The sequence below is a fragment of the Mus musculus genome, chromosome 11 (genome assembly GCF_000001635.26).
Source record: "Mus musculus strain C57BL/6J chromosome 11, GRCm38.p6 C57BL/6J".
In the NCBI taxonomy this organism is placed as follows: Eukaryota; Metazoa; Chordata; class Mammalia; order Rodentia; family Muridae; genus Mus; species Mus musculus.
The window spans coordinates 106,238,832-106,263,147 of NC_000077.6; the positions used below are offsets into that span (position 1 = coordinate 106,238,832).

Below are 24,316 nucleotides of genomic sequence, written 5' to 3' on the forward strand. Positions count from 1 at the left end.
TTCCTTTGTTCTTCACTCTTAATCACAGGCCTTTGAAGGTTAAAGTCCATATTCATGGATAGGTAAATATTAAATCATCCAAGGTCCTTTTCTTAACCAAGCTTAGCAAATTTCTAAATAACCACTATCTACTCAGTTCAGCTATGTTGATGGTTTTTTGAAATTTCATACTGAATTCTATCTAGGAGTTTCAAAGCTTTTTTTAATCCGTGAGAGTTCTCGGGTAGATTTTACTGAAGTAACTTTTCACACCTGTCTTAACTACATTACATTAGTGTGTTGATTACTCTTCTGTTTTTTTCAGAGTATCAGGTTCGGTCCATAGCAAGTCATGTTCGTCCTGACAGACAAAGTATGTATGAAGCAGCTTTATACTAAAACTATATTCAAAATGAACCGGGATTTTTATAAGTACTCACAGTTATGTAAGCAAAAATTGCTTTGTATGTCCTGATGAGTACTGCAAAGAGGAGAGTTAATGACATTTATTTGAGCTAAAAAAGACCTTAGACGACATCAGATGTGAGGTGTGTTTTGTTGTTGTCTGTTGTATCGAACCTATGGTGTCATGGATGTTAGACAAACACTCTACCTCTCTTAGCTGCATATGAATTTCCAGTCCTCTTTTTCACTTTGTTTTTTAGGTAGAGTCTTGCTGAGCTGACTAGGCTGTCCTTGAACTCACTATAGCCTAGGCAGCCATAAACTTGAAGTACTCCTTCATGCTTCCTCCTCCAAATAGCTGGGATTATGGGTTCATGCCACCAGGCCCAGCACACTGCTCACTTTTTATTGGTGCTAAAATTGAATTTAAATAATTTCCTGCAGTGTAAATCTGCTGATTCAAAATTAAAGTCTTTTCCTGAACCATTATGGCAACTCATTTCTTGATTGAAAATGAAGTTTAAAAAAAAAATCACGGCCAGGCATGGTGGCGCACGCCTTTAATCCCAGCACTCAGGAGCAGAGGCAGGCGGATTTCTGAGTTCGAGGCCAGCCTGGTCTACAAAGTGAGTTCCAGGACAGCCAGGGCTACACAGAGAAACCCTGTCTCAAAAAAAAAAAAAAAAAAAAAAATCACTTTTATTTAGTGAATCAGTTACATTACAGAAGCTTAAAGAGTGAATTCAGTAAGAAGTGATTTTTAACAGAATTTGCTTTATCTTTTAGCTCTCTTATTCAGTGCAACTTTTCGAAAGAAGATTGAAAAGTTGGCCAGAGACATCTTGATTGACCCTATTCGAGTGGTGCAGGGAGACATTGGAGAGGTAGGTAATCCTGCTTAAGGCAGGGTGGGTCCTGGGATTTATTTCTCATGAGGCTGTGGAATTTAATTCTTAAGTAATGATTGTTCTGTTTTAGATTTAATTTTTTTTCTTTTTTTTTTAATGATTTGTTTATTTTTATTTTATGTATGTTGGTGTTCTGCTTGCTTGTATGTGTGTGACAGTATTGGATCCCCTGGAACTAGAGGTACCGATAGTTGTGGACTGCTATGTGAATACTGGGAATTGAACCCTTGTCTTTTGGAAGAGCAGCCAGTGTTCTTAACTGCTGAGCCATCTCCACAGCTCCTGGATTTGTTTTAAGATAGACAAGTTAAGGGAATAGTGAAAACACGAGTGGCACAGATGATTGATGGAAGATGAGTGATGGGTATATGGGAATTAACAAGTTTCACTATGTAGCTTTGGCTGTCTTGGAACTCACTTGTAGACCAGTAGACCAGGTTGGCCTTGAACTCAGGGATATCCCTGTTTCTGCCTTGTGAATGCTGGGACTAAAGGCATGTGCCGCCACGCCTGGCTTTTTCCACAAGTTTTTAATGTTTTAAAGTTTTAAAAGAACTGGGTGGTGGCCCACTTCTTGAATTCCAGCATACAACTGAGTGAAAAGAAGTCAAGGCAGGAAACTGGATCCAGCAAAGGCCATGAAGGAACACTTGCTTATGTCATGCTTCCCATGGCTTGCTCAGCCTACTTTCTTATACAACTCAGAACCACCCACCCAGAGGTGGTACCACCCCAGAGGGCTGGCCTCTCCCATCTCAATTAGCAACCAGAAAATACCCCACAAATTGCCTACAGGCATTCTGTCAGTTGAGGTTCCTCCTCTGAGATAACTCTAGCTTGTATCAATTTGACAAAAACTCAACTAGGACAATAGGGTTTTTGACACATAATTATAAATATTTATGGGATATTGTGTGGCATTTCAATACATGTATGTAATGTGTAATTAGCATATCTAACACCTCAAATAGTAAATCCTTTCTTTGAGTTGGAAACAGATCTTTATTAAAATATGTATTTATTAGCCAACCATATGTATAATTTCTCATAGTTGTTTTTAAAGTTTCTGAGTGGTAAGCACCTTTGTATGTCGGGTTCTTATTTTTAATGTACTTACATATAAATTCTGCTTGACAGGGAGTGGGCAAGACCCCGAAAAGTACTCCCGAGGGAATAATAAAAATAGGTTTATAACAATCATTGTAGATTATTTTGGCATACAAATTAGAAATGAACATACCGGGGGAATTGGTGTGCAAGGTGCTTTAAAGGAATAATAAGTTTTAAGCTATATTTGACATACTAAAGGAAACCCCAACGATAACAGGGATTGTGCAGAGCTATTCCCATGCAGGTAGAAAATAAAATACCTAGTCTCCGAAGTTTCCTGTGACGTGAGTCACAACTGGTTATTTATTTCCTCTCAGGCGAATGAAGATGTGACACAGATTGTGGAGATTCTCCATTCCGGACCCAGTAAATGGAACTGGCTGACTCGGCGTCTGGTGGAGTTTACTTCCTCGGGGAGTGTGCTCTTGTTTGTTACTAAGAAAGCCAATGCTGAAGAGCTAGCCAGTAACCTGAAGCAGGAGGGTCATAATCTTGGTCTGCTCCATGGGGACATGGATCAGAGCGAAAGAAACAAGGTTATTTCAGATTTTAAGAAAAAGGACATCCCCGTCCTGGTGGCCACTGATGTTGCAGGTAAGAGTATGAATTTCATCATAACCCCAGCCTTTATTTTATGGGTGTTGCCTTGCTCTGTAATGAGACCTGTAGAGCGCAGTGGCTCTGTGGCCACCTTCATTTACTATTCTTGGTCATCAGAGTACCCTTGCAGCCAGAGGATGTCTTGAGGGGAACAGTTATGCCCTCATGTCCACTGCAGTGTGTATCTTAAATTAGTAATATAAGCTTTGGCTTTACTCTGTTAAGTTTATCGGCTACCCTTAAAAGCTAGTGTTTTGGACCTCCAAGATGGTTCACTGGGTACTTGCCAACCAGCCCTGACAGCCTGAGCTTGGTACTCAGGACTCAAAGTGGAGGGAAAAAAACCCGACCCCCCCCCCCCAAGTTGTTTTCTATCCTCTATACACAAGTTGTGATATATATGTATGCATACACCCACACCCACATCCACACACACACACACACACACACACACACACAGAGGTTCTGGGTACTGAACTCAGGTCCTTATGCAAACATGATACTACTAACTGAATTACAGTCCTTAAACGGTTAACTTGTATGGGGTTGGGGAGGGGGTTGTTTGTTTGGGGGGTTTTGTTTTGTTGTCTTTTCAAGATAAGGTTTCTCTGTGTAGCCCTGGCTGTCCTTATGTAGACCAGGCTGTCCTCAAACTCAGAGATCCACCTGCCTCTGCCTCCTGGGTACTAGGACTGAAGGTGTGTACCACCACACCTGGCTTCTGTTTTTATTTTTGAGATGAGTTCTTATATACGTATAGCCCAAGTGACCTTGAACTCCAGTCCTTCTGCCTACCTCTTTCAAGTATTGGAATTGCAGGTGTGATTCCAGTAAAATTATCCACAGTATTTTTTTATATTTATGTTACTCGCAAAAGAGTGAACTACTTTCTATTCTTGGCTTCATATCCATGAGCTTGCCTAGGTATGGGGAATGCACATTATTAGAAATCTAGCATTTCTAGTTACTTCGATTTTTTTTCTTCTTCTTCTTCTTAACTGTAGATAAAAAGTAAAAGAAACTCAATACTTTGTATTTCAGCCCGTGGTCTGGATATTCCTTCCATTAAGACAGTCATTAACTATGATGTAGCACGGGACATTGATACGCACACTCACAGGATTGGCCGGACAGGAAGAGCTGGTGAGAAGGGTGTAGCCTATACCTTATTGACTCCAAAGGACAGCAATTTTGCTGGTGACCTTGTACGGAACCTGGAAGGAGCCAACCAACATGTTTCTAAGGAGCTCTTAGATCTTGCAATGCAGGTAAGGGTTAGGCAATCAAAGTTAATAAAAACAATTCAACTGAGTAAGGAATTCAACAGGCAAGGGAGGGAGTAACATAGGAGCCTGAAAGAAAATGGGCAGAAAGGGCTGGTTACTATGTAGACTGGCACCATGGGATGTCACAATTCATGTGTATGTTCTTTCTATGCTTTCTGTTGAAAAACTGCTCCTTTCTTTGGGCTAAAGTCTGTTTCTTTAGTTTCTACTTGCCCCATAGCACACTTTTATGAGTAAGTTTAATATCAGAAGATGCCCACTGTTCTTGCCCATTCCTCTTCCCCAAGTCTTCTCTTTTTGAGGGCTAAAAAGTATTTGTTTACTAAGGAAACAATTGTGTGATTATTTGTTTTTGTTTTTGCTACTAGGCATTAAATCCAGGGTTTTTTGTACATGCTAGGCAAGTGCTCTACTATTGAACTGCACCCCCTGCCTCTCTGACATGGGCTTTAAGTATTTCTTACATTTTAACATTTCACATCTGACCATACTGATTGCCCACTTCCAGATATGCTCTATTCCAAAACTAAGTAAGATACTGTGCCAAATTATACCTTGAATCACTTATTCTGTGCAGTTCTCAAATAACAAGTTGATTCAGGACAGTTTGTTTTTTATTGCAAGCTAGTGATTAAACTCAGGGTCTGTGGGTACTAGGCACACATTCCTCAAGACAAGTTCTGATAGTAGGAAGTATTTGTTTGACTCAAGCCAGTCTATTTGGCTGTTTTAGCCGTATGTTGTACAGCTGGGCTGTTGGGAATACTCTTGTTTGTCACGCTAGTGGTGAAGAACTGCAGTGCAGAAGAAAGGAGAGTGATCTTTTTTACCCTTTCCTTGATATAGAGCAAAACTAAAATTTGAAGGGTATAGTTTGCACAGTGTTTTTGTGCACCTTTTTTGTGTTTTGGGCTTTCTGTGCTCGGTACCTTTCCAAGCCTGCCATACTTTAGTCTGTAAGTCTTGGATGAAGCTTTAACTCCGAGATGTGTGCATTCTGCTTGTTTGCTCTTCTGAGGCAGGGCTTCACTATGTGGCCCTGGTTGTCTTAGAACTCACTATGTAGATCAGGCTGGCTTTGAACTGACAGACATCCACCTGTCTTTGCTTTCCCAGTGCTAGAGTTAAAGGTGTGTGCCACCATGCCTGTCTAAAATCAGTTCTTAATAAGCCTTATTTTATCTAGCTTTCCCCTTCATTTCTCAATATGCCTGTTCTTTATAAAGCTTTGCTCCTAACTGTGTAAGTTTGTGTCCAGTAGGAGGATTGAGTCATAGTTCCCAACCTATGGGCCGCAATCCTTTTGGGGGTCAAATGACCTTTCACAGGAGTTACCTAGGACCATCAAAAAAGACAGATGTTTATATTATGATTCAATACAATAGCAAAACTACAGTTATAAAGTAAGAACGAAATAATGTGGTTGGGGTGGCCCCAACATAATGACTGTATGAAAGCTCAAGCACTAAGAAGGTTGAGAAGTCCTGGGATGTAAGGTAAAGCCCGGGCCTGAGGAGATGGCTCCGTGGTTGAAAACACTTACTGCTCCTGCGGAGGACCCTGCTTCAGTTCCCAGCACCCACGTTAGGTGGCTTACACTGTAACTCCCATCCCAGGAGATTTCAGTGTCCTCTGCAAACACAAGGTGTGTAAGGTGTGTACCATGCACTTGGTGAACTTAAACTTACACAGACAGATACACACTCACTAATAAAAATAAATCATTTTTACAAACTCTAAAGTTAGACGTGACCAATGTAAAATAGTTATTTTACAGTTTATGTTTATTAATCACTGTACTTCCACAAAGGAGTAACAAGGGACACCTTAGGTAAGCACCGAAGCACACTGATAAATTTGTTATGTCAAGCTATCAAAAAGAGGGCATATTGGAGTTAGGAATGTGGCTTGTTGTTACAGTGCTTCCCTGGTGTGCTTGAAACCCTCAATTCAATCCCTGTTGCCATGTAAACTGTACAATGGTGGTAAATACTTCTAATCCCAGTCCTTAGGAAGTGGTAGTGGAAGGTACAGAAATTGAGTCATCTGTGTCCTCAAAAGGCCAAGATAGGACCTTTACTACGAATGGTCCCTCTCATCAGAAAAGCATCAGCTAAAGATGAACAAAGAAGCTCCTCCTTCCTACCTAAGTGTGTACCCTGTCTGCTTCTCTTCTTGGGTTTAACCTTGAATTGTGTTCTTTGCAGAATGCCTGGTTTCGGAAATCTCGCTTCAAAGGAGGGAAAGGCAAAAAGCTGAACATTGGTGGAGGAGGCTTGGGCTATAGAGAGCGGCCTGGGCTGGGCTCTGAGAATTCGGTGAGTCCATCCTACAGCAGTACTCTAGGGATCGGCCTATGTCTTAAATTATGGTGATTTGCTGTACCTGAGCCTCATGAGCCCCACGTCCTGTCCTTCAGGGGATTTGTATGTACTGTGCTGATACGAGTCAGTGTGGTGTTGTTTCACAATGAAACTGCTATGGGAGAAGCATGTGTGTGCTTGGCTGACTAGGCTTGCTCAGGAAGTCTAGCTTTAATGGATCTCAAATTGCAATATTCTACTGACAGGGGACCCAGCTGATTATATATGTATATAATTTTGCCCCAAATGATTGGTTTGGTATGGTGTGGGGTTTTTTGTTATTGTTGTTTTGGCTCTTTTGGTTGGTTGGTTGGTTTGGTTTTAGAGACAGGCTTTTTGCCATCCTAGAACTTGCTTGTAGACCAGGCTGGCTGTCCTTAGAGATCTATCCACCTCCACCTCTGCTGCCACCTCCTAGGTGCTGGGATTGAAGGAGTGTGCCACCACGGCCCGCCTTGCAGTAGCCTGTCTTTAAAAGCCTCTCTGTACTGGCTTAGAATCTGTTGCTTGGGAAACACTAAGAGGGTCACTTAGCTAGAACTATACTCAGAAATAGTCTCTACCCTGAACATTTTGGTTAGAAGGATTTGAGAAGATAAGATAGATGGTCTCGCATCACATAAAGCATTCACTCACTGGCTTGCCTGTTTGTTGTCATAGCGATTCTTAAAGCTAGGAACAAAGCTGTCAGTATACTTGGATGGCGCATTAGTGTTAATTTGGCATCACTGGATAAACAGTATTCCATACCATATTATGGTAATGTTGATTGTGGAAATATTAGTGGTTCATGGGGATTATTAAGCACTTTAAATAAGCCGAGGCCATTCCAAATATTTCCATTTTTAGCCAATATAAATGAGTGCAGCTAATGAAAGTTAAAAGTTATACACTAGCAAAAGTTGAATTAGAGATTCATCTCTTTAAATGGTGTCACTTCAGATCCTGTGAAGCTACATTGTGCTATTATTGGCCTTTTCATCTTTAACATTTTTACTTAATAGAATGTTGATATAATATGCACTCGTGTCATGATAGAGTATATAATCATGTACTACACAGTCACAAAACAATTGCATTCTGATCATTGGAGTTGGTTCCCAGAAACAAATGTGCTAGATTGAGGGACTTAAGTGTTTTTAATACCTCTTTATTATTGCACCTTTTCTCACAAAGGAAGTAACTTCTAACAATACCTGGTGCCTGCTGCAGCCTGTACCCAGGGTTTCAGTGTGATCGGACTGTCTGCTGCAATTGCTTTTCTAATAAGTATGCTTGCTTTTTTTTTTTTAGGACCGAGGAAATAATAACAATGTAATGAGCAATTATGAAGCCTACAAGCCCTCCACAGGAGCCATGGGAGATAGGCTCACAGCAATGAAAGCAGCTTTTCAGGTCTGAAACAAATATTCCATTTTAAAAGCTTTCAAGATGGGGCTAGAGAGTAGTTAAGAGAACTTGTATTCTTGCAGAGGATCCAGGTTTGTTTTCTTAGCACTCACATAGCAGTTTATAGCCATCTTTGATTCAGTTCCTGGGAATCTGGCACCCTCTTGTGGCCTGCACAGGTACCAGGCATGCATGTGCCATACATGCATACATATACACAGGCAAAAAACACTATTTCATTTATAATTAAAATAAATCTTTTTTTTCAATTTTTTTTATTAGATATTTTCTTTATTTACATTTCAAATGCTATCCCGAAAGTTCCCTATACCCTCCCTAAAATAAACCTTAAAAAAAAACAACAACAACAACAACTTTAGAACAGTATCTCTTGGAAGAGTGAGGAAACCTTCCTGAGAAAGCAGCTGAGTCTGTAAGCTTCATGCTAGATTTAGAGCCTTATGTTCACTTGATTTTCACATACAGGCATTAACAGTATCCTGCTTGAATACACAAGTGGAGTTTCTGTACACTTTATCATTAACGATTATTTGTAACATTATTTGTATATTGAAGTTTGTTATACTTATTCCTGGTGTCTTTTTTTTTTTTTCTTTCAGTCCCAGTACAAGAGTCACTTTGTTGCAGCCAGTTTAAGTAATCAGAAGGCCGGAACCTCTTCTGCAGGGGCAAGTGGATGGACTAGTGCAGGAAGCTTAAATTCTGTTCCAACTAATTCAGCACAGCAGGGCCATAATAGTCCTGACAACCCCATGACCAGTTCTACCAAGAACATCCCAGGCTTCAACAACTCTGGGAATATCAGTAGTGCCCCAGTGACCTACCCTTCTATTGGAGCCCAAGGAGTCAACAACACAGCTTCAGGGAATAACAGCCGTGAAGGGATTGGGGGTGGCAATGGGAAGAGAGAGAGATATACTGAGAACCGGGGTGGTAGCCGTCATAGCCATGGAGATGGTGGCAATCGGCATGGAGATGGTGGGCGCCATGGAGATGGATACCGTTATCCAGAAAGTGGTAGCCGTCATACTGATGGCCACCGACATGGAGAGACCAGGCATGGAGGAAGTGCCGGCAGACACGGAGAGAGCCGGGGTGCAAATGATGGCAGGAATGGAGAAAGCAGGAAAGAAGGTTTTAATCGTGAAAACAAGATGGACCCCAAGGTGGATAGCAGCAGGATGGACAAAGTGGACAGCAAGACAGATAAGACACCTGATGGCTTTGCTGTTCCAGAGCCACCCAAAAGAAAGAAAAGCCGATGGGATAGTTAGAGGGTATGTGAAAATCAGCGTCGTCAGTCGTCTTTAATTTTATTTTTAGAAAGATTTTGGTAATGAGGCGTCTCAGGGCTGGGTTGGGGTCCAAGATATACAGACCCCCTGCCCTTGGTGGAGAACTGGAGAGTGGATTGTACCTTCATCTGGTGTTCATTCAGAGGTTTCCTTGGGAACCTGAGCTGGCCCTGGAAAGCAGAGAGCTGGGAAGCTTTTGTTTGTTGTGGGTGAGTTTTAAGGAGGGTAAGTAGAATACTTAGGGAGAAAGGGCCTTTTAGGGCACAAAAACTCACTCTAGGTTTATAATAGCTTATATTTTTTACTAAAATGTCACCTTATAAACATCTATAAATTGGACTTTTTTTCTTAGCTGTGGCCAGGCAGTCCCAACTTCTGCCCTGTTAGGGATGCTTGGGGAGCAGTGGTGCTTTCAGATGTTTGCAGGGAAGATGCCTGAGCGCTCAGGTTCCCCAGACTGTTTCCAGCCCTGAGACACGTAGGAAAGACAGCCTTCCAGACACAGGCTTTGAAATCCTAAGCCATTAGGACTGAAGGAATGATCATCTTGGAAGGATTCCAGGATAATCCAGGCCTGGAGTACTGCTAAATTTACCATTTAAAACCAACCCCAACAGTAGCATTCAAAGTGTCTATTTGTTTTGTTTTGTTTTTTTAAACTTGCCCTAATAGTAGAAAAAAGTCTTCTGCTGAAATGATTTTGATTTTTGTTCTATCTTGTTTATAAAAGAAAAATATACAAACTTTGAATTTTGTGATTTTTGTGAAGGTTTCTTTAAGATGTGCATTCCCTCTCTGCTTGCTCGATAGTAAATGTCTTACTACTGGGACCTGAGGGCTGTCGTTTCTACCATACAAGTTAGTTGCTACATATTAAATTATGGCTTGGAACAGTACAGCCCATGATGTGAAATGTGGGGAAGTGCTTGCTTATTAAACTATCAGAAAAGTTATCTCTTTTATCTTTTTATTCAAATACTGGAAAAGGGTGGGAGAGGACTCCGAAGGAACCACAGGCTACAACAAAGGCCAGCAATACTGAGTCCCCCTGAAGGCTTCATAAAAGATTTGATCCATCACAAGCCAAGATGTGGGTTGTCAGTGTAACACGATGAAGAAATGTTTCCTCAGTGCTTTCATGGTACTCCTCTGTAGCAGCTCTCCCAATCCCACAAAGCCTCCAGAGAGAACTGTACACCTCCCTCTCTGTCCTTCAGTCTTTCCAGACAATTCTGCTCACTTGCGCTTGTGTTTTTTCTTCTGTTCCTTCCGTTGTTGTGCTCTCTGATCCTTCTTCATCCGAGAGTCCACTACCTTGAAATGACCTTTGACTCCAGCTGGCCTCCGGACCTTACGGCCTACACCCTTTTTGGCTACAACATAAGTGACCTGGCGTTTCTCCTTGCCAAGTCCAGCTTTCTTGTAGAGACTATAAAAGAAAGAAACAGGTTAAAAGGTCTGCTCTCTAGAACTCTATTTAACCCAGTGTCCTTGTGACTATTCTTTGCCAAATCACCTTCGCAGCTGTGCCACCTTTTCCCGTTCTGAGATGTCCACTGTATTCACCACAGCTTCTGCCTTCTTTTTGGTCTGTTCCAGCTTCTTCAGCACCTGGGAGGAAGCATCAGTTAGTCTCTCATACCTTTCTCCACAACTCCTGACCTCAGGCCACCTCAGCCACTTACCCTCCGTTTCTTTCTGGCCTTGGCCTCAGCTACTTTCTTGATGGGCCGTGCATTGATTTCCCGCCAGCGTTTTCGGTAATGTTCCACCTCCTTCTTATCAACAGGCAGCTGGCGTATCCGATGCTGCTTTTCTTCCTGTGCAAACCACTCAGGAAGTTCTCCCTCCTCTTCATTAAAAGCATACCTGCGTAGAGAGGATGCCAGGCCAATAATCACCGGTTGAAAACACCTGAAGAAAACTTGGCCTTTGTCCATTGCACCTGACAGTGTGCTGCCCCTTACCGGTTGAACGAGTTATCTATGAGGTCTCTCTTTGCCTTTTTTGAAGAGGCAATAACAGCACCTAGAGCAAGGCCTTCAGGGTCCAGAATTCGGTATTTCACTAGAGAGGTAAAGACAAAAAAAAAGTCAAAGCCCGATCCTCACCGCTGAAGCTTGGACTGGTTTCTCTCTCCACTCTGTACAAACCTCTTACCTGGGTCCTGAATAGGCACCACCTCAAACCCATCCTCATCTGCCTTAGAGCCACGGCCTCGCTTCACACCACGGGACACTTTCCAGCTGGAGGAGATAGACTGTGCTTATTCCACCCTTGCAAGGTGATACTCCACCTTGCTTCAACTTTTCTCCCATTTAAAACTGCCTAATGCAATTAATCACACAGAAACCCATCAGCTGTATCCACTTACCTATCTTCATCCTCACTACTGCTGCTGTCACTATCTGAGCTGTTGCCTCTTTCCTCCCCTCCAGGGTCAGTGACAGCCTCTGTCCCCAAGATGGCTTCTGTCTCCTTAGGGACCTCATTCTGGCCCTGGGGAGATTTCTTCTCAGTCTTCAAGTTAGTAGGTGGTGGAGGTGGATCTGTTGGCTGCTGCTCCTTCTGACGGCTCTTGTACAGCAGCTGTGCCTGACTGATCTCCAGGGCTTCGTCAGCATCATCCTCTATCCCACTGAAGCCGTCCTAGAACAGGAAAAGCTCAGCATCCCTTCTCTAGGGAGTGCCACTTCCCACCAGTCTCCCTAGCTCTACCTTGGAGAACCACAGGCTAGCTTGCTCTTCCTGCAGTACTGCCTTTTCTTCCAGTGGTACCAGCAATGGATTTTCTCCTTCTTCCTCTTTATTGTCATCTACTTGAGTAAACCGCAAGCTGTAGACCCAAAGGAAAGAGGTCAGATTCAAGAGACCCAACCAACCTCATAGGCCTTTCTTTGTCCGTGCCCACACTAGTTAATTCTGTCTCAGAGGGCAGCACTTCCTCTCAAACAGAGAGCCCTTACTACTTCTGCTCCTTCAGATCCGAGTGTGTCCTGACTCCTGCCAGCTCTTCTGGATCCAGGTCACTTTCCAGAGAAGTATCATCATCGTCCTCAGCATCTGACACATAGATGTCATCCCTTGGCAGATCAGACAGAAAGGTGTCTGCAGCGTTCATGTCTCCTTGTGTTACTTCCTCTAATAACTGAAATAGATTCAAGAACTTAGGCAGCATCTTCCCAAGCCCATTAACTTAGCTCAGCAACATCAATAAGAAAGAACACTGGCAAATAATAGTCCCTACACAGCAGCCGTGACCTAGGAAGTAATCAACCTGTCTAAAATGTACAGGGCGCTGATCTACATACTGACTAGTTTACAAAAAACCCTCAAAAGCCACTTGACATACAGAATTCACATTTGTGTAATTTGATCCCAAATAAAGGAGCACTCAACAGGCATCAAACTGCATCTGTTGATTTTGACTACTATTAGAACCCCAAAACCTCTACTCCTGGTGGACAGAGCTGCTCTGTGAGTATCACACCATTCTGGGGGTAATACTCAACCATTTTTTTAAACCTCTCCATATGGTATGGTGTATTCTTATTTAACAAGTGGGGAAAACAGACTTAAGTTACACAATAAAAGGGGAGTTGGCACTAAACCGTTCCTGCTCTATTGCCTCTCCTGTGTCATAAAGGTGACCAGGCCATTGCACCACAAAAGCTCATTTTGCTGTGAGATTGCTTTGAAAGGCTTATTCTTCAGCAGCCCAAATCACAGTGCTCATTAAACCCAGTGAGTCAATTGTGCCCCCTTGGTAACACAGGCATTACAACTTCATCTCCTGTCATGTGAACTCTTGGTCTTAACTCTAGTTTATAGAGCTTCCTGATGTCATCATATTAGAGGTGTTTCATTTGAGCATTCTGGAGTCTCGGGTACTCCTTTTCTCCTCTAGTATTTATAGGTAAACACAACAACCAAACCCCACGATCACTCAATATATTTAACTCGATGCTTCCCCCGACCTCTGAGCCCTCAAACCGATGGCCCAGCTCTCCCTTACCTGCTGGCCACGGATGGTTCGCAGGGAGAACATGCCTGTCTCCCCCTCATCTGCAATAGAAACCCCAGGCAGATCCATCTTCAGCTCGACACGCTCCCGCTGCTTCCTCTGCTCACGAAGCAACTTCTTCTTCTTCCTGATCAGATGTTGAGGGATTTAACCTGCTTGTCTCCAAAACTTGAGTGTCCTTTACCCTTTTCATATACTCCTCCTCAGACCCCTCACCTCTTGAGTTCTGCCACTTCTTGGGCTTTCATCTCTGCCAGAGTCCGATTAAGCTGTTCTTCCTCTCTCTCTTCTTCTTCCTCTGGCGCCTGCTTTGTCTCAGCTACTGCCTCTTCTTCATCACCTTCTTCTTCTTCTTCTGAGCTGAGGCTGGCAAACCAGTCGAAAGGTGTGTTTATTTTCCCAGACACTTGATCCCACACCCAACCCTCCCTAACCCTGGCTACCTCCTCCTTACCTGATGTCCAATGCCTTTGCTTGCTCTTTCAGCTTCTTAGCCACATATCGCCGAAGCTTTGTTCTCCAATTCAGAAGAGACCTGCCCAAGAAATACTATTACTGACTAATCTACCCCCATCTTTGTCCCTGTCTCTTCCTTAAAAGCCCACACTCCAGATTTCAGGGTTTAGCCATAAACAACAAAATCCTGGTCCCCAGAGTCCAACATCATGTTGCCCTTACACCTGTGTACCTAAGTTCCTTTCGCCCCAGCACTTTGATGTCCTGACAGCATACTCTAATGTCTTCAGTTGTAGCTGGATGCTGTGCCAACTCTTCATCATCTATTGAGATCTGTTTGTGAGGGAAGGGAATGGGATGTTGTTCTGGCCATGTTTTCAGGCCTCCCGGAGACTCTCACTCTGGGAACTCACTTCGCTGGCCTTGGAGAGGAAGTCAACAGGATTGGCAGCTCGCAAGAAGTCCGTAACTGAGGTTCGGTGATAAAGAGTAAGGTCACCTTCGGCATAGCCTTCAGCCTTAGGAAGAGAAATAAAGATAATTACTAGACAGTCGCTTCTTAGATAATCAAGTTCTCCCAGTTTCAGAATCCATTTCTTACAACAGTAACAACAAAACCACCTTTGGCTTCTTCTTTGTCACCAACTCAGTAACAGTTTTAGCCTGAACTTCAACCTCCTTAAAGGCAAACTTGGGATCAAAGAATTTAGCATCAACCTTGTCCGGAGCCAGGAATCCTAAAAGGAGAAGATAGATTAAATAAAAGTTTGCTTTCATAATTAGGTTGTGTCAAGAGGAAGGAATAACGTCTCACCTTGACAGACTACAAAGATTTCTGCAGATTCATGGCGAGAGGCTTGGGGCTTCGTGGCCTGGACACGGTGGAACAGCTGCTGGAAGATCCACAGCAAGGGCTGATAGTCTCGGGAACGAAAGACTTTTGTGATGAAACAACCACCACGGGCCAAAAAATCACAAGCCAAACGCAGAGCCATCAGAGTTAGGTGAGCTGTAGGACGGAAACAGTCAGGGAACCTCTGCAGCCTTTCGATGTGCTACCTCCACCCTCACCTCCAAGCCCACATTCCCTGTACCTTGGGAGTAAGCGTCATGGACCCAACTAGCCCCCACATTGGGAGCCCCATCATTGAGCACAACATCAACTTTCCAGGTCTTCAGCTCCTTCCTCAGGGCCTAATGAAAGTAAAGGGGTTCTAGCAATGGAAACACAGTAACTGCTAAGAACAGAACTCTGGTTCAGTCATCTGTCTAGTCATGCACTGAGCGCCCACCAGTGCCAACATCCTGCACCAGGTACTAGGGATGCAACAGCAACAAAAAATATACATCTTCCCCAAGCTTAGAATTAGTTCCCTGGAAAGAATTTTTCTGAAGATAGATCTCTCATCCTTCCACCAATTCACAGTACTATCCCTGCCAGGCACGGTGGCACTCGACTGCAATCCCAGAGGCAGAGGGAGAGAGACTGCAAGATCAAGGCCAAACTAGGCTATGTACTCAGCTCCACATCAGTGTGGGCTACACAGTTAGAAGCTATCCTAAAGTACACAGCAAGACTCTATCTCAGGGAAAAACAAAAACACTTGATTGTAAATAAAGATGGAAATGTACACAAGGATTGTCAGTCTTTTTGGCCACGTGCTTGAAACCATGGTAAATTGGGAAGTGTTTCATTCACTCTTCAGAGGCAATGACAGCCAGGCACTAGTGGCACACCCCTTTAATCCCAGCACTTGGGAGGCAGAGGCAGGCAGATTTCTGAGTTCAAGGCCAGCCTGGTCTACAGAGTGAGTTCCAGGACAGCCAGGGCTACACAGAGAAACCCTGTCTCGAAAGACCACACACACTAAATAAATAAATAAGTAGGCAATGACACCAGCACATAAAGAGGAAAGAAAAGAAGGAGAGGTCTTATTACCTGCCTACAGCGTTCTGTTGTGATATCCTCCTGGAGAGTCACCACATTGGGGAGAGGCTTGATTGGAACGAGGTCCACTCCTAAAAGATGTTAACTCAGTATTACAGGGTGGAGGAAGATGTAGGACAAAATTAGTACCTAACCCACCCCTCCCCCTCAAATACCCAAGAGTCACCCACCTACAATAAGACTGGATACAGGCATAAACTTGGCAGCCACCTGCAGCCTGTGAAAGAGACAGATTTAAATACCTTTCATCCTCCCTTGGCAAGGTGACTTCTCATCCCCTTAAGAGGCACCTGTTAAGTGTAGTGGCCAAATGTCTATGCATACATTCAAGAAGCAACCTGCTGGGCATGGCAACACAGGGCTGCATTACCAGCCACTAAGGAGGGCAAGAGATTAAGACCAAAAGTTCAAGGCCATCCTTGGCAATTTTTCAGCGTCCCTGTCTCAAAATAAAGCAATTGGAGATATAACTCGGTGGTGGAGGGGCTGCCTAGCATGAGTTAAGTCCTTAGCATGAGTTAAGTCCTTAGGTTCAGTACCACAAGAGGGGGAAAATGACGCTCCCTTCCAAAATTTGAGAGAGACACATACTATGGAATATTTAATCTGAATTGTGTAATCGGATTCCCATCCTCCCCGAAAAGCAACTCAAAGCCAACCAGTGCCAGGAACGTGTCATCATAGCAGCCCCTGCCAAACGTTACCATCCGCCAGGCGCAGCACACAGGTCCAACAAGGCCCGGGCTTTCTGCAGGAACTGAAAGCGGCGATTGAGCTGGATCAGTTTGAAGGCAGAGCGCGAACGATAACCTGGATCGTGGAGAGTGGGTGTATAAGGCAATACCGTCTACGGAGGCCTTTCCCAGGAGGAAAGCCTCACAATCCCATAACCCCCTCGAAGGAAAAGGAACTCGGGACTAGAAGAAGCGAAAAGACGGGGATGTTGTTCCTCAGCGCGAACCCACTCACCAGTCTCCTTGGCCAAGTGATAGAACTTGTCCCGCCGGCTCTTGCCTACTTTGCCTTTCTTGCCCATGGCGGGATGGGGGAGTATCACTCACTCTGGGGAGAAAGAAAAAGGTGAGATCGTCTTTCCGAGCACTGGATCTCGCTTCGGTTCCTCAGGCGGTGGAGCAATCACTTACCCAGACGTTAGATAGCCCTTAACTCCGCAGGTTTTCAACTCTTAGGAAGCAGCACATGTAGGCAGTAATCGTACTTCCGCTTCTGCGCGCGTTTCCTACATTCCTGGCGTCATGATTTCCGCCATTTTGAGTGTGGCCAAAATTTTTTTGTCAGCAGGCCTTACAAGTTAAAAGTAGAGGCTAGGAAGTAGAGTGCAATAACTCGTATCCTAAACGCTAGGAAGCATCAACCAGAAGTTCTATATCTCTTCACAAAACTAGTGACCTCCAGTAGAGCCTCTACTAATACAGCCACTGTGTTTGTATCGCCACACACCCCGCCCATTGACCCGGAACTGTTCTCGGTGGTGACCCAGGGCGCATGCTTTCGCCTCCGCGCCTGCGCGATAGAGTGACTTGGATGCCGGCGATCCCTGCCGAGAGAGGGAAGATGGCGCTTGATGGGCCAGAGCAGGTAAGGATTCTGCCGCGGCGGCTGGGCGGCATCCAAGCTGAGTGTGGAGTGCACAAAATCTGAAGTGAGGGGTGGCCACGAGCGAGAGGGTCCAGTGGATCAGGGGTGGGTGGATCACGTCAGACCGGACTCTGCCTGGGACTGGATCTGCTGTGTCAGCGCCGCCCTGAGGAAAGCAGGACAGGGGTGGGTGGAAACTGAATGAAGCTGGCAAGCCGGAATGGCCTGGGCTTCGACCTGGACTTGGTCCCTCTGTTCTGCCTTTGTCTGTAGTAGTTAAACCCTGGGGATGTGTAGCTCTAGCCACAGGGCAGTGCGCTCGGTGGGTATATGGCCCCTTGAGACTCCTAAAAGTCCTCGAAGGTAGGCGGTAATTGCATCCTTGTAGTGGATTCAGAAATGAAGGCTTAGAACCAAGAACTAAGCCTCCGAAGTTCAAACACACAGACCTCGCCCATCGAGATACCAGTTTCTGAGGAAAAGGGAATGGTATTTTCCTGACCTTGTTTCTTAAGCTATATGGTAGAGTGCCTCGAAAATACTTTGGCTTTACCCTTTAGTACTTTATGCCTTTTCTTTTTCTTTTCTTTTCTTTTCTTCTTTTTTTTTTTTAACACTTACACTTGTCTTCAGATGGAACTGGAAGAGGGGAAGGCAGGCAGTGGACTCCGTCAATATTATCTGTCCAAGATTGAAGAACTCCAGGTGAGTACAGACAGCAAAGGGAGCTAGTGGAGGACGGGAGCTGGTAGGTGCAGATTTCTCTGTGTCCTTTTTCCACTGGGAGTGCAGCAAAGAGTTCTTTTCCAATGTTGTTCGTTTGCAGCTCTTTGCTTGTCTGTTTCTTATGTGTATATGTATATATGCCTGCGTAAGCTTATGTGTATCACATATATACAGATGTCTGTGCAAGTCAGAAGAGGGCAGTGGATCCCCTGAAACTTGAGTTACGTACAAATAGTTATGAGCTACTACAGGTGCTGAGAACTAAACCCAGGCCCTCTGCAAAAGCAGTAAGAAACCCTCTTGACTGCTGAGCCATCTCTCCAGCTCCTTTGTAGTCAGGAGGTACCAAGCTGTGTAAGGTAGATTGATAATCTCTTTGATGGGAATAGTGTTTAGTTAGGATTTTTTGTTTGTGTGCTTGCTTGCTTGCTTTTCCAGGTTTTTCGTTTTATGTGTTTGGGTGTTTTGCTTGCATCCAATGTCTGTGCCCTACATTTGCCTGTGAAGGCCAGAAGACAGTGTAGGATGCCCTAGAAGTGGAGTTATAGAAAGTTGTGAGCGGCCATGTGGGTGCTGGGAATCGAACCCAGGTTCTCTAGAGGAGCGGCTGGCTCATTTATCCACCTCTCCGGGCCCAAGAGTCAAATATTACACCTGTAAGGTTGCCACTCCAGAGCCGAGGCAGGAGCAGTGTTTTGAGTTTGAAGCCAGTCTGGATTACGTACAGCCCTGTCTGGAAAACAAAACCACCTACAGAGGAACCACTGGCCAAAGGTGGGAGTGGGAGCGAGAATGGGTTTGGGAGGGAAGCCGCAGAGAGAATGCCTGAACCTCAGGCACATTTGCAGTTCTTCCGTTTAGTTTACTTTTTCTTCTTTAGACAAATGTCTCACCATGTACCCGCAACTGACCCACAACTCCCCATGTAGACCAGGCTGGACTCAGTCTCAGAATTCGCCTGCCTCCCAGGTGCTGGGATAAAAGCATGAGCCTCCACACCCAGTATGGTTTTTATCCCTTTTTAATGCTTCTCTATGTGATTTCATCCCTCCTGGGTCTGAAATGAAGCAGGAGAGTGGATGCTGTTGTCTGTCTTCTGTTGTCTTGCCTTTGTCTTATTTTTGTTTATTTAATGGATTTGTTAAAATAGAATCTCATTGTATAGCCCAGACTGGTCTGACACTCTCCAGCTCCCAGCCTCAGCCTCATTAGGGTTGGAATTACGAGCCTGTGTCATCATGCCTACCTATTAGACTAACTGTTTTTCCTAATTTTTGGGTTTTTTTTTTTTTGTTTTGTTTTTTCCTAATTTTATATTTTGAAATCCTTATCACCACCACCACCCTAAATACTTAAATACAACCTGTTCAGTCTATATAATGTTACCTGTATGTATATGCTCACTTGGTATTGGATAACCAAATGGGGGTTCCTCCTTGGAGAAGTCTGTTGTCCTCTTAGCATTCCTCAGGAGCCCTTAATTCTTTGTCTAGGGTTGAGGCGCCATGAATGAACCTCTCCCCTCCGGGTTAGCAAGCAAGCCCGTTGGTGTCATCAATGCTCAGGACTTAATTTAAGCAGCCATATTGATGAGATTTCATGAGTGTGGCCTCTGACATTTCTAAGAGACAGTCTCCCAGCAGACTTTTGTCTCTCTGGCTCCTGGAATCTTGGAGCTCCGAGCCTTAGGTGTAGGGGTTGCGTTGTACGTGCGTCAGTTGGGACCCGGCACTGCTGAGTCTCGGTCTCTACATTTTGATCAGTTGTGGTTGTCTGTAATTGTCTCCGTTTGCTGCCAAGAGAAGTTTCTTGAGAAGGGATTAGAACTACATTTGTCTATAGTAAATGCACTGCAGTTAGGAATGATGCAGGTAAAGTGGTGATTGTAGGTTCTCCAAGATCCATAACTTAACTAGCCCAGGGTAGTTGGCTATGTTTCTAATACCAGGTGTGGTTTTCCTCCTGTTAAGCAGGCTGCAAGTCCAATTTGAGAACTGTTGGGCGCCACCACAGTAATCGCGGTTCATAGGCATCGTAGCTGAAGAGAACTGTTGGTTGCTCGCCCCCCCCCCCCTCCTGCCCCCGAGAAGCTTGTGTGGCGCCTTAGGGAAAAGGCAGCCAAATCAAGTGCTCTGGGTCCTGTGTGTGAAGTTGAACGGTGCCTTCAGCAATGGAGTCGTGCTTCACTCCTCGGGAGGAGGGGGCACCACGAGCAATAGAAATTGCCTGTGTTTTAGGTGGCTTCTCAGACGTGGTGGGTTTTTATTAACCAGTCCTGAATGGAGCATTATCAATCCAGATGGGAAAATTGCATTTAACTACAAGTATATCCACAGCTTATATGCATTATATATTATGTAGATAGTAATGCCTTGATGACTTTCAAACGTCCTTACTATCTCACCTTGCTCTTTCCTCCTGTATTTCTCTTCTTCCTGCTCTCTAATTAAAGTTCCCCCCGTTCTCACTTTCCCTACAAATCACTTACACCCGTCTGTTACACATCCACACACACACACACACACACACACACACACACCCACCATGGTTTGTGTGTCACTTCCCTGGTTTCTGCAGTCACTCCAGGCTATATACATACTTCAGAAGATTTGCAGCTTGGAACTGACTTCCCTTTAACTCACAGCAATTGGGCCAGAACTCAGGCTTCTCACTCCAGGACCTTCCCACCATACCATGTTACCTCTCCAGAGGCTACTCCTATGAGCAAAATAGTTTCTCTCCATTAGATTTTGTTCTTCCTGGACCAGTAGTGGTGGGCCTTTTGTGATACTTGCCTAGGGCTCATTAGGAAATCCTTTTTTTGTTTTAATTAATTTATTTTATTTATATGAGTACACTGTAGTTGTCTTCAGACACACCAGAAGAGGGCATCAGATCCCATTACAGATGGTTGTGAGCCACCATGTGGTTGCTGGGAATTGAACTCAGGACCTCTGGAAGAGCAGTCAGTGCTCTTAACCACTGAGCCATCTCTCCAGTCTCTCTTGTTAAGAAATCTTAGAGAGGACAGGGTCTTCAGATACTGCTGGAGAAGCTAAAGAAGCAACTTAAACCTGCCTTTAAGAGTCTCAGCAGCCGGGGGTGGTGGCGCACGCCTTTAATCCCAACACTTGGGAGGCAGAGGCAGGCGGATTTCTGAGTTCAAGGCCAGCCTGGTCTACAAAGTGAGTTCCAGGACATCCAGGGCTACACAGAGAAACCCTGTCTTGAAAAACCAAAAAAAAAAAAAAAAAGTCTCAGCCAAGTGCTCGCTTCGGCAGCACATACACTAAAAATTGGAATGATGCAGAGAAGATTAGCATGACCCCTGCACAAGGATGACACACAAATTCGTGAAGCATTCCATATTTTTATATGTAGCAGAAGATGGCCTAGTCGGCCATCATTGGGAAGAGAGGCCCCTTGGTCTTGCAAACGTTATATGCCTCAGTACAGGGGAACACCAGGGCCAAGAAGTGGAAGTGGGTGGGTAGGGGAACAGGGTAGGGGGAGGGCATAGGGGACTTACAGGATAGCATTTGAAATGTAAATGAAGGAAATACCTAATAAAAAATTGGAAAAAGTTAAAAAAAAAAAAAAGATGTTACTGGTCAGCTGTTTCTACCCCTATGCCTTTGTTTTGCTATCATGAAATCTAACCCTCTTAAACCATAAAACAGTTAATTTAAAAAAAAAAGTCTCAGCCAAGCCGAGCAGTGGGGTGCACGCCTTTAATCCCAGCAATTGGGAGATAGAGGCCGAAGAGTGAGTTCCAGGACAGCCAGGGCTACACAGGGAAACCCTGTCTGGGGGTGGGGGGAGGTGGGGAGTTGGAGAAAGAGAGTCTCAGCCAAGATCCAGTTTCCTACAGGCTTTGACCTTGAGTAATGGGGTTGTCTCTTGTCTCCACAGTTGATTGTAAATGATAAGAGCCAGAATCTCCGTAGACTGCAGGCACAGAGGAATGAGCTGAATGCAAAAGGTGAGAGGGGAGAAGATAGAAAAGTCAATGTTGGTTTGAGGCAGGGTTTAGGTGTCCCCATCTTTGTGCAGCGCTCAGTCTCCTCTCAGTCGACAGTGTAGTCTCACTGTTGTCTGTGGCTGTTTCCCGTGCACATCTCTTCAAAGCCCTGCTGGAAGCCCTTTTCAAGTCTTAAGTTCTTTCATCCCTTCCAAGTGTTAAAAAAATGGTCCTTCGGTGGCTGATGTTTCTTTAATGGTTTGGGGGTGGTTGTTGTTTTTAGTTCGCCTGTTGCGGGAGGAGCTGCAGCTGTTGCAGGAACAGGGCTCCTACGTTGGAGAAGTCGTGAGGGCCATGGATAAGAAAAAAGTATTGGTCAAGGTAAAAGCAGCATGCCGCCGCGGCCAGGCTCCTAGTGCTCCCTCCCTGTCACACTGCCCCCAAGCTTCCCTGCGGGAATCCTGGTTGGGGTGGCTATGCTGACCACCGAGGGAGATCATAGCCCATTATTATTTTCTCAGGTCCATCCTGAGGGCAAATTTGTTGTTGATGTGGACAAGAACATTGATATCAACGATGTGACGCCCAATTGTCGGGTCGCTCTAAGAAATGACAGCTACACTCTGCATAAGATCTTACCTAACAAGGTGGACCCTTTGGTGTCACTAATGATGGTGGAGAAGGTGCCAGACTCAACCTACGAGATGATTGGCGGCCTGGACAAGCAGATCAAGGAGATTAAAGAAGTGATCGAGCTGCCCGTGAAGCACCCCGAGCTCTTTGAAGCACTGGGCATCGCACAGCCAAAGGTACCGTCAGCTTTAGCCTCACACTGACCACAGCCAGCAACAAGGTTTCCAGAGCAGTAAGCTAGTTTGAATACACAGTCCAGGAGAGGCATCTCCCTCACCTCAAGCAAGGATCCAACACAAAGCCCTCACGTGGGCATGTTCCGTAAGAGAGTTGCCCTTTTCCCCTGAGTGTAATGTATACTCTCCCTCTAGGGAGTCCTGCTCTACGGACCCCCAGGCACTGGGAAGACATTGTTGGCCCGCGCTGTGGCTCATCATACAGACTGTACCTTTATTCGTGTCTCTGGCTCTGAACTGGTACAGAAATTCATCGGGGAAGGTAACTGGCTAAGACTGTGAGGAGTGAGTGGAAGGGTAGATGGTGGGGTGCACATAGCTCTAATGCCGGGTTGGCCTTTGCATAGGGGCAAGAATGGTGAGGGAGCTGTTTGTCATGGCCCGAGAACATGCTCCATCCATCATCTTCATGGACGAGATTGACTCTATTGGCTCCTCACGGCTGGAGGGGGGCTCTGGAGGCGACAGTGAGGTACAGCGCACGATGCTGGAACTGCTCAATCAGCTGGATGGCTTTGAGGCCACCAAGAATATCAAGGTGAGATGGTATAAGCCTTAGACAAGCCAGCGAAAGGTGTGAGGCGGATGCAGGCCTACGAGCTGTGTAGCTGATCCCACTCCTTCTTTTCCCAGGTTATCATGGCTACTAATAGGATTGATATCCTGGACTCTGCCCTGCTTCGTCCTGGGAGGATTGACAGAAAAATTGAATTCCCACCCCCCAACGAGGAGGTCTGTGCTGGAGGTGCCTGGAGGAGCTCTGGCTATGGAGACAGTGCAGGGCTTAGGGCTTTCTTCTCTTATCCCTAGGCCCGGCTGGACATTTTGAAAATCCACTCTCGGAAAATGAACTTGACCAGGGGGATCAACCTGAGGAAAATTGCTGAGTTGATGCCGGGAGCTTCAGGGGCTGAAGTGAAGGTAACTGGAGGCTTCAGGGGAGCAGGGCAATAGCAGGAAGCCTTAAGAGCCAACTCAGGGCTAAGGGGCTCCAGCAGCAGGGTCTGAGCTTCTCTGTCCACCTAGGGTGTGTGCACAGAAGCTGGCATGTACGCCCTGCGGGAACGGCGTGTCCACGTCACTCAGGAGGACTTTGAGATGGCAGTAGCTAAGGTATATGTGCCTCCACTTGTCTGCCTTTGCTGTGGTGGCTCTGGAGCAGGGGTCACGCTTGTGTTCACAGTTCCTAAATCCCTGCTCACCCGTGTATATGCACTCTCTTCTCTCTCCCTCTCCAGGTCATGCAAAAGGATAGTGAGAAAAACATGTCCATCAAGAAGCTATGGAAGTGAGGCTGTGTCCTTTGTGTGCTCCCCCCCCCCAACCAATAAAGGTCTGTGTGATGATAAACACTACAACTCCAGTTTGTTAATACGC

The 24,316-nt window shown here is 45.1% G+C and overlaps 3 protein-coding genes and 1 non-coding gene across 9 annotated transcripts in view; 3 read left to right on the plus strand and 1 right to left on the minus strand.

Moving 5' to 3' along the window:
* Ddx42 (DEAD box helicase 42) overlaps positions 1–10,309 on the plus strand; it is a 32,254-nt gene extending 21,945 nt beyond the window's left edge. For 5 of the 6 annotated variants that reach the window (NM_028074.4, NM_001361643.1, NM_001361644.1 and 2 more), the window contains 7 exons: positions 305–352; positions 1,171–1,268; positions 2,720–2,996; positions 4,044–4,270; positions 6,496–6,606; positions 7,945–8,046; positions 8,661–10,309. In NM_028074.4, coding sequence (NP_082350.3) covers positions 305–352; positions 1,171–1,268; positions 2,720–2,996; positions 4,044–4,270; positions 6,496–6,606; positions 7,945–8,046; positions 8,661–9,335 — 1,538 coding nt within the window. In that variant the 3' untranslated portion in view covers positions 9,336–10,309. The remainder of the gene's footprint in view (positions 1–304; positions 353–1,170; positions 1,269–2,719; positions 2,997–4,043; positions 4,271–6,495; positions 6,607–7,944; positions 8,047–8,660) is intronic. The other variant, XM_030246345.1, reaches the window with a different exon arrangement.
* Positions 10,307–17,253, minus strand: Ftsj3 (FtsJ RNA methyltransferase homolog 3 (E. coli)). The gene is made up of 21 exons (NM_025310.3): positions 16,930–17,253; positions 16,754–16,846; positions 16,489–16,594; positions 15,955–16,001; positions 15,776–15,855; positions 14,931–15,030; positions 14,651–14,845; positions 14,458–14,573; positions 14,250–14,354; positions 14,069–14,169; positions 13,835–13,915; positions 13,597–13,746; positions 13,372–13,507; positions 12,323–12,504; positions 12,075–12,192; positions 11,731–12,005; positions 11,517–11,602; positions 11,324–11,423; positions 11,042–11,225; positions 10,873–10,967; positions 10,307–10,785 (listed from the first exon to the last, which is right to left on the minus strand). Exons 2-21 carry the CDS (start codon positions 16,818–16,820, stop codon positions 10,593–10,595), a joined length of 2,517 nt encoding a protein of 838 aa, NP_079586.1. The 5' UTR covers positions 16,821–16,846; positions 16,930–17,253; the 3' UTR covers positions 10,307–10,592.
* A 100-nt stretch (positions 17,254–17,353) lies between these two features.
* On the plus strand, positions 17,354–24,281 carry Psmc5 (protease (prosome, macropain) 26S subunit, ATPase 5). The gene is made up of 11 exons (NM_008950.1): positions 17,354–17,383; positions 18,017–18,088; positions 22,022–22,091; positions 22,354–22,451; positions 22,592–22,879; positions 23,075–23,201; positions 23,287–23,477; positions 23,573–23,671; positions 23,750–23,860; positions 23,966–24,052; positions 24,178–24,281. The coding sequence occupies exons 1-11, from the start codon at positions 17,360–17,362 to the stop codon at positions 24,229–24,231; spliced, it is 1,221 nt and encodes a 406-aa protein (NP_032976.1). The 5' UTR covers positions 17,354–17,359; the 3' UTR covers positions 24,232–24,281.
* Gm23645 lies at positions 21,375–21,482 on the plus strand. The gene has a single exon (XR_003949873.1). It is a non-coding gene; the product is annotated as a U6 spliceosomal RNA (small nuclear RNA).
* Positions 24,282–24,316: the final 35 nt, after the last annotated feature.